General features: G+C 40.4%; 2 protein-coding genes across 3 annotated transcripts in view; both read right to left on the minus strand.

Annotated features, from left to right (window-relative positions):
• Positions 1 to 18,113, minus strand: part of selp (selectin P) — a 30,700-nt gene that overhangs the window by 12,091 nt on the left and 496 nt on the right. Inside the window, exons 3-20 of the mRNA XM_084066038.1 lie at positions 17,640 to 18,056; positions 17,348 to 17,458; positions 17,019 to 17,210; positions 16,651 to 16,842; positions 16,120 to 16,314; positions 15,683 to 15,868; positions 15,334 to 15,543; positions 14,889 to 15,083; positions 14,448 to 14,633; positions 14,075 to 14,284; positions 13,636 to 13,815; positions 13,402 to 13,537; positions 13,053 to 13,103; positions 2,607 to 2,652; positions 2,410 to 2,488; positions 1,408 to 1,628; positions 974 to 1,154; positions 197 to 307 (exon numbers count right to left, since the gene is read on the minus strand). Coding sequence (XP_083922164.1) covers positions 197 to 307; positions 974 to 1,154; positions 1,408 to 1,628; positions 2,410 to 2,488; positions 2,607 to 2,652; positions 13,053 to 13,103; positions 13,402 to 13,537; positions 13,636 to 13,815; positions 14,075 to 14,284; positions 14,448 to 14,633; positions 14,889 to 15,083; positions 15,334 to 15,543; positions 15,683 to 15,868; positions 16,120 to 16,314; positions 16,651 to 16,842; positions 17,019 to 17,210; positions 17,348 to 17,458; positions 17,640 to 18,056 — 3,099 coding nt within the window. The remainder of the gene's footprint in view (positions 1 to 196; positions 308 to 973; positions 1,155 to 1,407; positions 1,629 to 2,409; positions 2,489 to 2,606; positions 2,653 to 13,052; positions 13,104 to 13,401; positions 13,538 to 13,635; positions 13,816 to 14,074; positions 14,285 to 14,447; positions 14,634 to 14,888; positions 15,084 to 15,333; positions 15,544 to 15,682; positions 15,869 to 16,119; positions 16,315 to 16,650; positions 16,843 to 17,018; positions 17,211 to 17,347; positions 17,459 to 17,639; positions 18,057 to 18,113) is intronic.
• Positions 2,877 to 10,306, minus strand: LOC311052180 (E-selectin). Of its 2 annotated transcripts, XM_084067003.1 has the most exons (10): positions 10,220 to 10,306; positions 9,242 to 9,640; positions 8,400 to 8,504; positions 7,581 to 7,766; positions 7,193 to 7,300; positions 6,491 to 6,676; positions 5,260 to 5,439; positions 3,988 to 4,077; positions 3,865 to 3,889; positions 2,877 to 3,565 (listed from the first exon to the last, which is right to left on the minus strand). In XM_084067003.1, the coding sequence occupies exons 1-10, from the start codon at positions 10,233 to 10,235 to the stop codon at positions 3,520 to 3,522; spliced, it is 1,341 nt and encodes a 446-aa protein (XP_083923129.1). In that variant the 5' UTR covers positions 10,236 to 10,306; the 3' UTR covers positions 2,877 to 3,519. The 2 variants fall into 2 exon arrangements, with proteins under 2 accessions (XP_083923129.1, XP_083923130.1); XM_084067004.1 differs by lacking the exons at positions 6,491 to 6,676; positions 7,193 to 7,300.

The raw sequence follows: 18,113 nt of genomic DNA on the forward strand, positions 1-18,113 counted from the left end.
ACCGATGATGTCAACTGTCCACAGCCCTCTCTGAGACACAGAGTGAGTAGGCAGAAATGGTGCCATCTTATAATTATTTGGTCCTCACTAATTATTAGTGAGGACCAATTGTATGAAGATAGGTTGAAAATGGGTAAAGTTAGGTTTTAAGAGAATGTGTGTTGTGACCTGGCTTCTCTTGACAATGTTTACTTACCATCCTCACAGCGTGGTGGGCCCAGGAATCCAGGATGGCACTGACAGGTGAAGCTCCCTATGGTCTCCATACATTCTGCATGGACACCGCAGGACGGCTCTGAACACGAGGCTGCAGACAAACAATGATCTCACTTGATAGGAACAGTTGTGGAAGAAGTAGGCCTAAGATTTTTTTTTTAAGTAGAAGTAGCAGCAATATGCCTACCACAATGTAGACAAACTCTGTTACAAAAGTACAAAGTACCATATCAAAATTTACTTAGAGTACCAAATGTAAACGTATATTATGTGATGACCCATTTCACAATCATTATCGGATTTTTTTTTTGGGGGGTTGCAACAGCAACCCAAGCGAGCAGCTTGGAATTCCAACCAAAGATGTCATTTGGTAGGCAGGTTTCATGAACTGTCCACAGCCAACCTCTGAGATACAGAGCGAGCAGACGGAAATGGTGCCATCTTATAATGAGCATTAGTGAGAACCAATTGTCCGAATATAAGGTTGAAAATGGGTGAAGTTCTAGTTTAATGTGAATGTTTTGTCATAACAGCCTAAGAGCCTATAATCTAAATCTCCAAAACGAACTAGTAACTAAAGTCTTTAAATAATTGTAGTAGGCCCATAGAGTAAAAAGTGCAAAATGTGCCTCTGAGATGTAGTGGAGAAGGAATATTAATAATATAAATGTGTACTTAAGTGCAATACTTTGGTAATTGTAGTTACTCTCCATCACTGCATAGGAGTCAGTGAACTAGTTACTACAGACTGTTGTACCTGTGTAGCAGATGGTTCCCTTCTTCTTGCTGCATCTCTCATCATTCCATTTAGTTGGTTCTTTATCTCTCTTGATGTAAAACTCCACACAGTCTGTGTTCTGTGCATTCTTTCCTAAGTTATTAGGTTCCCCTGTTGCCCAATTCTCAGCCTCTGGGGTCAGGGTCTTCTTAGTTCCTACCTAGGGGTGTAACAGTTAATGGAAAAAAAATATTTTAAGAAATAATCGATAATTTAATAAAACAATTGATTAATAATCGATTCCTATTTTGGACATGTATGTTTATAGGTGAAATTGTTTAAAACAATAATAATACTGAAAATAGCTGATCTACAAGCTCGTAGATAGTACAACTGCTATTTTCACAATTTTTGCAGTATAAAATAATACTTAAGTGATTACTAATCGATTAGTTGAAATATAATAAATTTACCCAGGTCCAGACATCGTTCACTTTGCGGATGCCGATCCAGTAGTAACCGGATCTGTAGGGCAGCATCTTGTTGAGGTAGTCGATCTCCCCACGGTTCTGGATGGCCACCATGTCTGTGAAGTGGTCCTGGCACCACCGGCGCGCCGTGTCCCAGTCACGGCCCGGTTGCTCGGTGCTGTAGTTGTACATCCACGCCTGAACCCCTCTGCCACCTCCCAAGTCTGAAACCAAGCAGATAAGATAAGATAAGATGAGACCTTTATTGATCCTGCGGGGGAATTCAGTCACCAGAAGCAGCATAGCAGTTAACCCATTAAAACCAGGAAAGAATCTATGTCATTTTATACTTTGGCTATTCAAAAATAGCAGACATACACGCTCATCAAGCTTGTAGATCTGCTATTTTTGAAACATTTAGAACATTTGTGCAAATCTTTGAATATATATATTTTTAAAGCAAACATTTTTCAAATCTTTGCTTCTGGGGTTCCTAGAACAACATATTTTAAGATGGGGTCTGCAGCCAAATACTGTATAATTTTGGGGGAAATGTTTGAGAACATTAACAAGTTTGAGAACCACTGATATAGCAACATACATTTTTCAGAAAACTGTTTTAGAAGACATTTGTAGAATCGGCTTCAGGTCTTAATGGGTTGAGATACAGTATGTTACAGGGCAAGAGAAAGTACTGTAGATGCAGCAGGGGTAATTCAAATCATCAGGACCTTCACCAGCTACAACATTAGAGTGAGGAACACATTAATGCATTACTAATTAAATGATATGATATAGGACCATATAGGAATTATGTTTCAGTACCAATAATTCTGTGCTTTTACCCAAGTAACATTTGAATGTGGGATTGTTACTTCTTCTACATTGTGGTATTGATGTATTTACTTTTAAACAAAACAAAACAACAACAACATCTGTGTACTTCTTCCATACTGGATCTTGTTAATAAGTGTGGAGTGATGGTTGGAAGGAATAAGAACACACCTTGGATGATTACAATCACTGCTACAATCAACATCCCATGATATATGCTGGGTCTAAGATGGTTCACTCCTTGAAACATCTGAAAAATGCAACAAAATAAGAATAAGTAAGATGATAATATTATAATTATTGTGAATACATGGATATATGAATGTAGGCAATATGTATAGGCTACAGTACATATTTCATTGTCTTACCATTTCATCAGGCTTTCCTCTAACGGTTGTGTGTGTACTGGCATTTCATCGACTACTGGTTGATTTTTAATAGTACTTAAGGGGTTGAGGCAACATCCCGTTTGGCAATATCTATTCTAACATGACTTCCCGTGTTATCATCACCAACTCCTAATGCCATTCATGTACACACACACACACGCACGCACGCACGCACGCACGCACGCACACACACACACACACACACACACAAATTACATAAACAAATTACGTATTGCTGATTCAGTGCAATGCTTTATTTTATTTTCATTTACAATGTTATGGATCACTACCATTTTCCAGTTTTTACATGGAAATTTATGACAAAATATATGTACAGTAATTCAGTCATTTAACCTTTATTTAAGATTCTCTGATAAATCATTGAGGTTGGCACTCGTTTATAATGATGCTGAGATTACACTGTTGAAAATGCAAACAAAGATTAACTAATAACATCAGTTAAAATGGTTACCATGGGAAATACAACTGTACGAATTAACAAACAGAATCAGCTACAGGTATGGACAAATACATTCTTAAAATTGCCAAGAGGTATAAAGGTATTCAGTTTTTAAGTCACGTTGCACAATCCATGAGTCTGCTGCACAAATACTAAAAGCAGTCTTTCCAAGGTCAGACCTGGCATGAGGTACCTGAAGAACCAGCCAGTTGGAGCAAGTACAAAAAAAAGGACCACGGTTCCAATGCAAAGTAAATGTGATTGATGGTGCCAAACATCATGAGTCAGGGTATGCAGAACTATCTAAATACATTAAGTGCCATACATGATGAGCCAGGATATGCAGAAATAGTATCTAAACATTTAAAATTGATTTTCCTAATATATAATAGCATGCAACACTGCAAGGCTTCGTAAAAATGTAGTTGTCCTTCAATCGTATGTCTCATTAGCTGGAATTGTTGCTTCTTCGGGCTCCCTATGCAGTAGACACAGTGAAAGAAGTGAGTTTTTTTATTAAATGAGATTAACAGAAAGTTTGCATGAAATTAGCAATCCAATGTTTTTAAATTATTTTAATTTTGGATTATAAATTGTGTCCCTGGTTGACACATATATTTTAGATTGATTTATGAAATATTATAATATGTATGACAGCAGATAGATATTAAAATTCTTGGAAATTAACTGCAATGATTTGACAAAACATGCAAAAACATAATGGCATGGGTGGAACTGATTTACAGTAAATCTGTAGTGTATAATTTCAACACTGACCGTGGCTGTGTACGTTTCTTCTTTCCTGTTCGAAACAAAGAAGAACAGGTCATAGAGACATGAGGATTGCATCATATTTTAGATTTTGAAATAATGTTCCCAAGGTTGACGCAAATAACTTACTCTTTCTGTACTTTGAGCAACAAAAGCAGAGGCAGCATACAGCTGAGCAGGCCACACAACTAGCAAGAGCCATTAGAGCATGTTTATAGCCTGGGGAAATTGAAAAAGGAAGATTAATAATGCAGTAATGCTATATTTACCAGTTTGATGTTTCTTCTATGTCACCTCCTTGTCAATCAATCAATCAAACTTGATTTATAGCACATTATATACAGCAAGTGAAACTCAATGCGCTTCAGTCAAAATTAAAAGAGAGGGGGAAAAAATACATTAAGATAAATAAAATAAAAATAAAATAAAAGCAATGCAAATAACCTAGGTAAAAGCAATGCTAAAATGGTGTGTCTTTTTTTTTTTAAATGTCCACAAATTCACAGACCCGTAGATCCAGGCTGTTCCAAAGGTCAGAACCATAACAGCTGCTTCTCCGTGCCTTTTTCTTGGGACTAATGTCAGAAGATCTAGGATCTTGCTGCCAGGGATGGACATATTTAAGAAGCATCTCAGATAAATAGGCATGTGCAATTGCGATTTAATGATTTTCAAACTAACAGTCAACCAACGCAGGGACTTCAAGATGCAACTGACCAAGTTTTTGGCAGAAAGGAGAGAATTACAGCAACAAGCCTGCTTACCTGCTAGTAATAAAACAATGCATTACTTTTCCTGTATCAACCTGGGAGAGAAACGGTCGAACTCTGGTAATGAGTTAATTTCTTTTACATTTCTGATGTGAGCCTCCAAATTTAAGTCAGAGTTAATAAGGACACCAAGGTTTTTGACAGGGTCAATTTCCCTCTCTCTGCCTCTACCCCATGGTGACTAAAATGCAGCCAACTAAAAGCTTAGTAGGTAGATAGAAAATAGAGACAACTTACTATTATACTATATTTTATATAATATGTAATGCATCTTGACTAATTAGACATAATTGAGCATAGGAATGGTCATTATAGGCGAATGACATAATATCTGTCTATGTTACATTAATACTGTAATAATGATTAGAAAATGTTGACATTCAGTGTCGAGCTGTATCTTAAATGATTCCTTGGTGGTCACAGCTTTCTCATAACGAGTACATATACCTTTTATATCCCTTTACTTCCCATATATTCCCATTCATTTCCATGGACATTTTGAATGTCCCCAAAACGCTTTCACCCCACTCACACTTTCACCTCCAAAACAAAGCAAAGGTTCAGGCCTGTTTTGGTGTATTGTACCCTAATGATAGTGACTGAAGAGGGTTCATAATGAAACTTTAATTACTTGCACAAAAAGGTCGTGGCCCTTTCCACCTGCCATCACTACCGCAGGTGACCTCTGTTGACCCCAGTAGCAGGAAGCCCATGGAGCAGCCAAATCGACAGGTCGAGTTGAACGTCTGGTTCGACCCCGAGCAGTTGATGTACCCATCGACAGGTCCAGACAGTGCAGAACACTCCACAACTAGAGAAACATAGGGGTTAAAGTTTATCTGCAATGCTTTGTCACGATGCCATCTTACGGCGTGAAGATGGATTTCTGCTGTCACACATAAACACACATGTTAGCATTTTGAGTGTGTTTTGCGCTTCAGCACAGGAAACAGAGGAAACAGATGTCAAGTTGGATGTGACCATAAGCATCAGAGGTTAATTGGGGAAGCTCAGTTGCCTTGTGGTTAGAGTGTCCGCCCTGAGACTGGGCGATCGGGGTTCAATCCCTGGCCAAGTCATACCAAAGACCATTAAAATAGTACCCAATGCCTCCCTGCTTGCTTGGCACTCAGCATCAAAGGTTGGATTGGGGGGGTAAGGCCCTGTGACATGCTATAATGTCCAGGGGGGGTACTTGTACATCAAGCTGCGTCACGCTAAGGAAACAGGAGATACGCTACTGACCTAGGGGCCACATAGCACAGGAACTGTTGTTTCCCGAGGTTACTTACTACATAATTAGGGAAACAAGGTGAGTTAGATAATATGCAAACATACGTAATAAACAAGCAATCATTCAAGCTGTCGGCAGAGGGCTGAGGTGTAAATATGGAGCTGTTATGACAGTGATTTACACTTAAGGGTCAAAATGAGATGAATACTTTTTGAGTCAGTAGTATGAATCAGTGTGCTATACTGAGAATATCCTGTGGAAGTGCATTAAGAAATGTTCTTTTTTTTTTGCATTTCTGCTTTGTTTCAATGCTGACCGTGAGAGAGAGAGAGACAGGAAAGACAGACAGAGAGCAGGGTAATGACAGTAAACAGTCGAACTGGGGACATGTTGAACAAGGCATTTTGTGCCCATGTGTGGTATGTGCCCCAACCATTCGGCTATCGGGTTGGCCAGAAATGTTTATCTTAGCATGTCACTATGTGCACAATAAACTCCTCCATATTAATTTAGGTTGAAACTAGTGTGGCTCTGAGAGTGTACATAGGGTCCATTTGTGCTCTTTCAAAGTTAAAATAAACACAGAAAATTTGACATTGCGTATTTGGGAAGGTTAAAGTGCACATACCTGTACACTGTGGCTCTTTGTCGTCCCACAGTCCAGAATAGTTACAGCTGACCACTGATGGTCCGGACAACACAAAGCCTTCCTCACACAGGAAGCTGCAGGTGGACTCAAAGCTGTGGTTTCCATGGGGACCTGAGCATCTCATGCTACCATGGTGAGGTTTGATAGGCTCCTTACATGCCACGGCTGTGAAGTCAATGAAACAATACACACACACACACACACACACACACACACACACACACACACACACACACACACACACAAGAAAACTGATCACAAATGTTTGAGGAACTGTTTGAGGTTCTATTTTATTTTTCTCAGCTAGTGTAGCCTGGGACCCAAAAGGACATGTACAGTAGGTCACAACAAGCTCATAACGCTCACGGTCGTGAGCTTGTAGAGCTGCTATCCGCTATCCGCTGAATGTTCACCCCAGAATAGGGACGCCATAGGGCAGTAGTGGAGCACCATAACTCTGAGAGTTACAGCAACACGAGGGTCTATTTAGTTCCTATTACTATCCATCATGCATCTGGGGACCCCCTGGAACCCCCACAAGGACCCCTGGGGGTCCACTTTGAGAACCACTGCGCTATAACCCCCCCCCCGCCCCCCCCCACTCCCATGTGATTTGAAGTTAAATGTCTTAAATGTGAAGCAAATGCGGATATTTAAACAACTCTACAGTACGTACTGTACCTGTTTGACACCTGTCTCCCTCAAAGCCAGGTTCACAGATGCAGCTTGTCTTGTTGATGGTCTCTGAACATCTCCCCCTTTCACATGAAGCGTTGGTGCATTTTGAAACTATAGAGGGTGAAAAATGTCTAGATCCATTATTTTCTGTTGTTTCGTGTATGTGTTTTATGTTAGTTAGTTTTTTTTTACCGTTGATGTTATCACAATTATGTTTGTATTGTAACTTGTTTTGTGTGAGTCTGCTGTACTTTTTGCATACATGTTTGTTCGAAAAATCTTAAAATAGATGCTAAAAAAGAAAGAAAAAGAAAAATGTCTATAATCTATCATCTGTAATAATCTAAAATAATTTGACATGGTGTATTTGGGAAGGTTAAAGTGCACATACCTGTACACTGCGGCTCTTTGTCGTCCCACAGTCCAGAATAGTTACAGCTGACTACTGATGGTCTGGACAACACAAAGCCTTCCTCACACAGGAAGCTGCAGGTGGACTCAAAGCTGTGGTTTCCATGGGGACCAGTACAGCTCATACCACCATTGTGAGGTTTGATAGGCTCCTTACATGCCACTGCTGTGAAGTCAATAAAACAACACACACACACACACACACACACACACACACACACACACACACACACACACACACACACACACACACACACACACACACACACACACACACACACACACACACACACACACACACACACACACACACACACACACACACACACACACACACACACACACAACTGATCACAGACGTTTGAGGAAGGCTATTTTATGATACAGTACAGATAGACTTTTTCAGCTAGCTGGGACCCAAAAGTACAGTAGGTCACAAAACAGAATAAGTCAAAAAAAAAAAAACTATAATTAATTTAATACATCAGGTTCTAATCATCAAGTCCCACTCAGAGCAAAACCAACTGAGAACAGTTGTGATACTTGTACTATACAGAACTAATTGATAAGGCTAATATAATATATTGTGTTCCTCATGGGCGGCCGTAGCTGAGTGGGTAGAGAGGCTTTCAGGGAATCGGAAGATCACTGTTTCGACCCTTGGCTTTAAAGGTTGCCCGGTTTAATATCCGATCATTGTGATGTGACGTGTTGTCAGCTTGTGGTTTCAATCCCCCAACCCTCCTTATTCCCTCATGTAATTTGCACTTTTAAGTGTGAAGTAAAGCTCTCTATGTACCTGTTTGGCACCTGTCTCCCTCAAAGCCAGGTTCACAGATGCAGATTGTGTTGTTGATGGTCTCTGAACATTTCCCCCTTTCACATGAAGCATTGGTGCATTGAGCTGTCAGGGAAAAGTGCATTAAGAAAATCATCTGCCATCGTCCCTTTTGAAAGGAAAGGTTAAAAAAAGGATCAAACCCACCAATGTTCTTTCAATTCACTCCAAAAAGCTGCAATCCATAACTTTTATACCCGGGATTTGAACCCAGGTCTCCCACCGCCCGCATGAGAGACCAAACATAGCTTATCCAAAATAATGCTCTTATTTCTCAATGAAAGAGAGTAGTTAGTAGTGACACCACCTCCAATGTTGTATTGTGTTAATCTAAAAGTGACAAAAGTAACCAAAGTGCCAATATTTTGTGGCGGTGCCTTGGGCCGGCACCGCTACAAGGACGTTGGTGTGCGTAGCATTCCTGTGCATAATATTGTGTTAATCTACCAAACAGATTGGTTAAAATAACAATGTATTCATTACAATAAGTTCCAGATTGTAGCTTTAAATATTTTTTTATGAGCGCTGGAACGGCTTATTGTCCATTAGAAAAGAAAAATAATTGCAGTAAAATCCTGAGTGTTCATTTAAGGTAACTATGAGAGTGTACATATGTAACCAAATGGACATTATGGGCCATAATGTCCATTTGGTTACATTTTGTGTACTCTCAGAGTTAAATTATCACTGAGGATTTGACTGTGTAGTACTATGCATTACAATTGTATTATGTTGTGCTTTTATATAATATTTTTACATATTTGTCTCACTTTTGTTCATTTAAAACGTATATCACTGCTCACCTTGATAACAGACAGGCTCTTTCTTATTAGCACATTTCTCATCATTCCACCTCCCTCTGTTGGCCTGATTGTTGTTGACATAGATCTCTACACAGAACTCTGTGACGTGGTTATTGTTGGGTTCGTTCTGTGCCCAGGACTTGTTCCCAATCCACGAGCTGTTATGGCCAACCCAGGTCCAGGTTTCATTTGCGTGGGTTCTGGTGATTCCTATCCAGTAGTAAGGGCTCCCGGTTTTGTTGGGCAGTATGCTGACCAGATAATCATTCTCCTCCTGGCTTTGGATGGCCACCATGTCTGTGTATGTAGTCTGACACCATTGTCTTGCCTCAGCCCAGTTCATTTTGACTTTCGAGTAGTGATACGTCCAGCCCCTGGTTACACCTATTAGAGAACTACCTGTGATATGAGGAGAACATTAATTTGACTGATTGTTACTGTAACGTTAATAGAATCTTTATTGTCATTTAAGTTTAGACTTCAATCAAAAACACAAGAAAGCATACCTTGTGAATATAATGTATGAGTAGGCAGTGTATGATTTGTAAAAAATATTTTAATAATTTAAAAAAACAAACATTTAAGCTCTATACTTCTTCGCAAAATGAAAAATGCTGATCTAAAAACTCATATTGTGAGCTTGTAAATGTCATCAAAGGCAAAGGTGGAGCCAAAAAATTACCCAGTGTGTATTTTGCATGTCATGTTAGAATGTTTAATGATTGGGGCTGGTGAGAGTTATCTCTGCTGCATACAGTACAGTATGTAGACATACTTATACTTATATTGTGCAAAGGCAAACAAAAATTGTACTAGGTAGACAGAAAATCTCAGTCAATCGTAATAGAAAATATAACTCTTCAGTGCAAGACTTATTGGGATGCATAATGATGAGGTAGTATCGTAAACCAAGGTGCAAACATTAAAGATGGAAGATGCTCATGGAGCAGTGCAGCATTTAATAACTCTGATACTTACCAGTGAAAATGATCATCAATGCCCAAGTCAAAGAAGCAGTCCCTCTGGAGAGGGACACGCGGATACTTTTTACTTGTCCAACATACATCTCCATCTAAAAAAAAAACAGGAAGGAATATTGTCATGAAAAAAAAACAGTATTTTTTCTAGTTCTGTATACCAACAAAATATTTTCTCTTTTTGTTTGAAGTTTGAACAAGTGTGTGAAACCTAAAAAGAATCATTTTAATACTTACCATAGCAGTTAGTGGTATAATGTACCGCATCAGTTTGTGGCTTGGGTTTTTATAGCCTACCTCCCTTGTGTGACATTCATTCTAAAATTATCACAGAATACCTGGATGCATCATAGTTTACTGTAAAGAAATGCGAATGGGTGTGATGAATGATTGAATGGCTGACTGAGCCCCTTTCCGGCGCCTATGTGACTACGGACAGGCCTTCTGGTAAAATGCAACTGTGCAACCCTTTGCTGGTAAATTGTGCACCTAACAAAACACTTTTAGTGAGATTTACTGAGATATGAATGTATTATTATTTGGAGGGGGGATGTATTCAATAAAAACAACATATGCATCAGATGATAAGTGTACTTGTTACCGGAACAGATGAAAAGTTCGATTTTTTTAGGCAGTTTTCTGTTTGAGCACAGAGAGAAAGAAAGCTGATGGCTGAGAAGGGGAAGCTGACATGCAACACAGGTGTCTCGACGGAATCAAACCGGGGACGTTGCAATGAAACGGTCGACGCACGTTCTGTTCCCCAGCAAGTTAGGCAAGTTACTTCTCAGGAAGTGTAATAAGTTAGTCTTTACGTATTACTCCTTTAAAAAGTAATGCCATTACTTATTACTTGATATTGACCAGAATTAGTTATGTTACTCATACATTACAACATGTTTAGCCGGCTCAACAAAAAAAGTAATGTAGAGATACTTGGATTAGTAATTGAAATAACTACAATTGTAATGCAATATAACTGGCAATTGTAATCTCTTACACTACTCGTTACTGGGGAAAGTAATAATATGACAGTAATATATTACTTAGAAATACGTTTATATGGCCCAAAATTGTCCACTGGTCTGCTAAGTTTAACCTTTTTTTTGCTGAGCCCCCTGGTATTTGTCAGTCTTTAAAAGGTGTCATGACCTTAAGGGACATACAACAATAAGTCAATAATGACAGTGAGCTGAATCCCAGTGCTGGTGGTGGGAACTCTGTCACCCCAAGGTGAAACATCCAATCTTTCTCTGAAACCCTCTAAAAACCGCTGACATAAGTAGACTCTGAACTCACTGAAACAAACAATCACTGTTACATGCCCACTACACCCCTGAAATGTACAGAATACATCTTGAAGTTATATAACCATTCACAACATGGCATGACCCCTGCCCCCCCCCCCCCCCCCCCCCAGAGACAGGAAGTGATGGAGAGAGAGAGGGAGAGACCAGGGATCTGTAAAAGGAAATACCCCAGTCTGACCTGGACCCCATGAAAAGTCCAGAGTCATCAGAAATGCACCTGAGCTCAGCTGACAGGCTGAGATAAATATCAGTGCTCAAAAAGTCAATAGCTTAGCATTGTGCATGATGTTTGATTGATTGAAGATTGTATTGGCAAAACGTGCATATACTGTACCGTAAATGACTATGAATGTGTACATACCTGTCTAAAGGAGAAACCACAAAAAAAAATCAAGAGCTTATTTCCATTGCAAATTATGATCTGTTGAATCCATCCAAGCACAATTCATATAATTTTAACATACAATACAAATAAAATACCATAAAATCTGTTTTCTCTCTTGCCTGGTGCAGGGAATCAAGATTCTTAAAAATCCAAACATCGTCAACACTGATCACCTCTGCATTGAGTTTGTAAACAAATTGTAGTTTTGGACCTTCTCCAATTTAACCCAACCATAAAGTGACAATCCAATTCATTATTAGATACTTTTTCTTTGATAGGCTACATTGTTATAATGTACATCATTTGAAAGGCATTATTATCTTTTGTATTTTATGTGGACATGCCGCACAAACCAACATTTCACTGCTTGTTCCTGTATGACTGAATGACAAATAAAACCTTCTTGATTATTGATCAATATCATCTGTTTTGTTTGGTTATTGTCATCACTTGCATAGATTGTCTAATATGACTGTAGATAATGATCATGTTACATAGCCATACATTTTAAATTAAAGACAAATACAGAATACCATTAGAAGCTTTTATTAGAGAAAATTCATAAACCTAACATAATTACATGTTCACATATACACTTTGGGCCTCATAACCAGTAGTTAGCCTAAATAAATTATATATAAATATGAATAGACATTGTATGCATTGAATTCTTGTGTCACAATATATAAATAATAATTTTAAATTACTACACAGTATGATCCTTTTACAAACTACCTATACCATTTAGAACATTCCAGCACAACAATGTGCTCAATATAAAACTCCCCTTGGAAGTACAGAAACGTGTAAAAGACATTGATGAAAAAAGCAACAATCATGGGTCATTTTCATCCCAAATACAATAATTTGTATAGAACACATATATTTTCCTTAAGCATTAAACCCACTCAATGAGTTTTCAGTTTTCTCTTGGTTAAATACAGGTTAAATTATACAATAAATTGAATCTCCTATGTGGAGATATAGACAAACATATAAGATACTGTGGGTTTCCTTACAAAAAAACATAAAAGCTTTTAAATATGAATCTTTCACAGTCGGTTGAAGTACTGTGACCGCTGAATCGCAGTCGGCCAATCACATCCTTCAAAGAAGAAATGAGGTATTCTTCCAATCACATTTTGCAGCTGCCGGTGTCATTTGAAAGTAGAACAGGATTCAGGAGACTCCTGCAGAAAGAAACAACACGTGTTAACTCAGTAATCAAGGGTCCTCACACTTGTTTCCTTCTTAACGGAGACTGTCACATAACAGCACTCTATGTCCCAAAGTGTGTCCTGAACTTACCCATGATGGTGCTCTATATGAGGCTGTCGACGTCAATGCTGTTTCTGTAGTGCTGTGGAGGATCCAGTAAATCCTCACTGAAAAGCAAAAAAACAGAGGCACGTGGTTTAAGTGATGCGGATGAACACAATGAGAGTCAATATTTGATTCATTACAGGAGAGTGGTTGCCTACAACTCACCAGCTGTTCAGCTCAAACTTATTCTTTCTGGTTCTGAGTCGTTTCAGCAGCCAGGCAGCCAGGGACAGACCGGATAGTGAAGCAGCGCCCCCTGCTGCCAAACCCAACGTGGTGGGGTTCACTGAAGGCCCAGAACCTGTTGAACCATAATCAGACGTCATTTTAAACATGAACTATGCAGAGCTTAAGAGAAACGTTTGAACCTTAGCAATCCTTTTGTATTCTCTTCCTTACCTTGGCAAGTAGGCATCTCTGCGGTCCAATTGCCGTGACGATTGCAGGTGATGACCTCCTGACCATGTAATGAGTGGCCTTGGTCACACGTGAAGTTGCACTGGGTGTTGAATATCAGCTCAGAATCTGAACAGCTCACAACGCCATTAGCAGGACGCTCAAGTAAGTCGCACGTCACCACTGTGGAATAAGAAAGAGAGAATTCACGTTTAACATTGCAAAATAGAGCAGAGGTGCTAAACACTGGGTTCTTTGGATCTGGAGCCGAGCTGATTACGTTAGTTTTACGTGGACAATAACAGAATACCACAGGGTATCCTAATTTAGAGATGTGTTGATTAAACAAAGCTCTCAACCCTTCCATTAACCACATAAAGTGTGTATAGGGTAAAATGTTAGTATTCCACATGATATCTGCATACACATCTGTATACAGTACCTGTGCAGGTAGGAGGGGTAGAGTTCCAATGTCCTGTCTGTGTGCATTCCATGTTCAGGGACCCCTGGAGTTCATGGCCCTCGTCACAGCTGAAGGTACAGATTGAGCCCTGCGGACGGGGGTCCCCAGGAGACACAGATGAGGAGGGGGAAGGAGCCACACAGCTGATCTGGCCTCCCTTAGGGGCCATTTGAGCGGGACATTGCAGTGCTGAGAAGAAGATTTAGATGTCAGTACATGTCACAAACTCATACACATTCAATAATTGTGATAAATTGTGTGAATGATTGTGGTAAAAAAAATATATATAATAATCTTATATTTCAGAAATACATGTTACAGGCAAAGATTGTGTTCGTGTGTGTTACAATACCTTTGCAGGTGGGTTTGTCAGTCGTCCACTGTCCCTCTTCAGAACACTGAATACTGGACGGCCCCTGCAGTTCAAAACCTGCACCACACCTGAAATTGCATGTGGCGTCAGGTGGCAGTTCGTTGGTGGCATTACTACACTCCACAAGCAGGAAAGCATCTCCTTCAGGTCGCTGGCAAGTAATAGCTGTAGGACACATGGAGAGAGAGAGAGAGAGAGAATGGAAATTAGACGATAATACATGATTTGAGCTTACCTCAAAGCTACTGTACATTTTGTGGCCTATGAGTGTATGAGGTGTGTTTTATGCCTCGCTGCATTCAAATTCCCCATTTGGAATGATGAGTACTCTGAGTACTGAACCAGTACTTCCTACTAGACCTGCTTTGAGGATGCTAGAATGATACCTGAAGTAGAATGACACCTGAAGGTTGTGCTCACCTTCACAATGAGGTATGTTCTCACTCCACTCCTTTGTTGACGTGCATGTCACTGTGTTTGCCCCCACCAGACGGTAGCCCTGGTCACAAGTGAAACTGCAGCTGTTCTCATAACTAAACCTCATTTCGATGTTATCATCGTGCCCACAGTTGACAGCTCCGTTCTCTGGGTGCTCTAGAAATGGGCACATGATGGCTGTAAAACAAGAGAACAGTGAGTTAAAATATCAATAGATGCGGCACATTTTCCATTTCATAATGTAGAAACTTTATATGTAGGCTATAGCACTACAAAAGTACAAAGTGCTTCACAAAAAAAAAAACATTTACTATCATTATACTATCAGTTATATATTGACACAGGCCACACACTACTTATAATGGATCTTGTGGCATAATTGCGCCTGTCCCTGACCTGGGTGAACTGGTTGTAAGCAGGGACATACCTGTGCAGGTAGGAAGGGTAGAGTTCCAATGTCCTGTCTGTGTGCATTCCATGTTCAGGGACCCCTGGAGTTCATGGCCCTCATCACAGCTGAAGGTACAGATTGAGCCCTGTGGATGGGGGTCTGCAGCAGACACAGTTAAGGAGGGTAGGGGAGCCACACAGCTGATCCGGCCTCCCACGGGGGCCACAGGAGAGGGACACTGCAGTGCTGAGAGGAAGATAAGATTTAGATGTCAGTACATGTCACAAAATCAGACACATTCCATTTTCGTGATAGATTGTGAATGATTGTGGAAAATATATATGATCTTATTTAGTATTTCAGAACTAGTTACAGGCAAAAATACCTTTGCAGGTGGGTTTGTCAGTCGTCCACTGTCCCTCTTCAGAACACTGAATACTGGACACCCCCTGCAGTTCAAAACCTGCACCACACCTGAAATTGCATGTGGCGTCAGGTGGCAGTTCGTTGGTGGCATTACTACACTCCACAAGCAGGAAAGCATCTCCTTCAGGTCGCTGGCAAGTAATAGCTGTAGGACAGACGGAGAGAGAGAGAGACAATGGAAATTAGACGATAATACATGATTTGAGCTTACCTCAAAGCTACTGTACATTTTGTGACCTATGAGTGTATGAGGGTGTGTTTTATGCCTCGCTGCATTCAAATTCCCCATTTGGAATGAAGAGTACCCTGAGTCTGAACCAGTACTTCCTACTAGACCTGCTTTGAGGATGCTAGAATGATACCTGAAGTAGAATGACACCTGAAGGTTGTGCTCACCTTCACAATGAGGTATGTTCTCACTCCACTCCTTTGTTGATGTGCATGTCACTGTGTTTGCCCCCACCAGACGGTAGCCCTGGTCACAAGTGAAACTGCAGCTGTTCTCATAACTAAACCTCATTTCGATGTTATCATCGTGCCCACAGTTGACAGCTCCGTTCTCAGGGTGCTCTAGAAATGGGCACATGATGGCTGTAAAATAAGAAAACAGTGAGTTAAAATATAGATGCATATGTAGGCTATAGCACTACAAAAGTACAAAGTGCTTCACCAAAAACACACACACACACACACACACACACACACACTCACGCACAGGCACGCACGCGCACGCGCACACGCACGCACGCACGCACACACACACACACACACACACACACACACACACACACACACACACACACACACACACACACACACACACACACACACACACACACACACACACACACACACACACACACACACACACACACACACACACACACACACACACACACAGAGAGAGAAAGGAATATGGGTCCGTACCAACACAGTGTGGCTGTGAGTCATTCCAGTGTCCTGAGGATTGACATTGCAGATGGTCAGACATGGAGCCAGCCACGAAATAACCCTCCTCACAGGAAAACGCACAGGTAGACTGGTAGCTGGAGGAGCCCAGAGGATCTGAGCACTTCATGAATCCTCTGCCAGGAACAGATAGTTCCTTACACTTCTTCACTGCATGAGACAGGACATTTAAAAAAACATTACAACACATTTGTGATAATGAGATACGCATACTACAAATATGATTTGTTGGAATAATGGCATCAATTGAATAGCACCACGGGTGCGTTTTTAATATGATATGATATATGGAGAAAACCTCTTTCACAAAAAGAGACTGAACTTACGTTCACAGGTCGGTGGCTGTTCTGACCACTTTCCAGAGGCGTTGCACTTCATGGGATCAGAAGTGCTCAGTTTGTATCCATCCTCGCAGGAATACTGGCACAGGGAGTCGTAGGCATACTGGCCATTCACATGGGAACAACTGACACTCGCTTTTGCATGGACTGTCACCTCCTCTTTGTCACACTGAACAACTGGTAAACAAAACAAAGAAAATAAAGAACAATTCATATTAGATATTAATGCTCTTTGGTATAATATCTGGACTAAAGGAAATGCAGTGTGGTATAATCTGGACTAAAATAAAAACCACATTGAGGTGTTTTCTTACCATGCTCACACTTATCACCGTAGAAACCTGGAAAACAACTGCACGTGTGGTTGTTTATGGTCTCCACGCATTCTCCGTGTTGGGGTTGGCATGAATCCTTCTTGCAGGCAGCTGTGGACAGAAATGAAGGAAAGACTTTTGCATGACTTTCACACTAACAGACCAGACTCAAATTGTTTTATCCATTTGTGAGAGTGTACAAATGAAACCAAATGAACCCTGACGGGTCCATTTGGTTACATTTGTATACTCTCAGAGTTAAATGAATTAATCATTTGCTTAATTTGCTTACCTGTGAAACACAGAGCCGTCTTCAGCTTCCCACACTTCTCATCGTTCCACTTGCCTTGTTCACTTTCCCTCTTAATGTACATCTCCACACAGTCCTCCTGCTGTTTCAATGACTTCTTTCGATTATTCTTGCCATTGTTTGGTTCATTCTTGGCCCAGTTGGTCGCTTCAGGTGTCAGACTCTTGTTGGTCCCCACCCAGGTCCAGATGTCGTTGATCTTGCGGATCCCAATCCAGTAGTATGTTTTCTGCCTGGGAAGCCAGCTGTTGAGATGAGCGATCTCCTCCTGGTTCTGAATGGCCACCATGTGTGAGTTGTTCATCTTCATCTGGCACCACTCGCTGGCGTCATTCCAGTTCATTGTGTCGTTGGAGTAGAAGTAAGACCAGCTCTCTACTCTCGTCCATATACACAGCGCTGAAGAAGGAAGGACAGTTTACTCATTCAGATTGTGCAAATTCCGTTCACATTTTG

The sequence above is a fragment of the Gymnoscopelus microlampas genome (genome assembly GCF_963454915.1).
Source record: "Gymnoscopelus microlampas genome assembly, chromosome: 9".
Classification (NCBI taxonomy): domain Eukaryota; kingdom Metazoa; phylum Chordata; class Actinopteri; order Myctophiformes; family Myctophidae; genus Gymnoscopelus; species Gymnoscopelus microlampas.

Coding starts and splice junctions, on each gene's coding strand:
- LOC311052180 (XM_084067003.1), bottom strand. Junction 7,301..7,580: donor CAAAGAGCCGCAGTGTACAG/GTATGTGCACTT, acceptor CACCCTCTATAG/TTTCAAAATGCACCAACGCT. Junction 6,677..7,192: donor GGGAGACAGGTGTCAAACAG/GTACAGTACGTA, acceptor TTGACTTCACAG/CCGTGGCATGTAAGGAGCCT.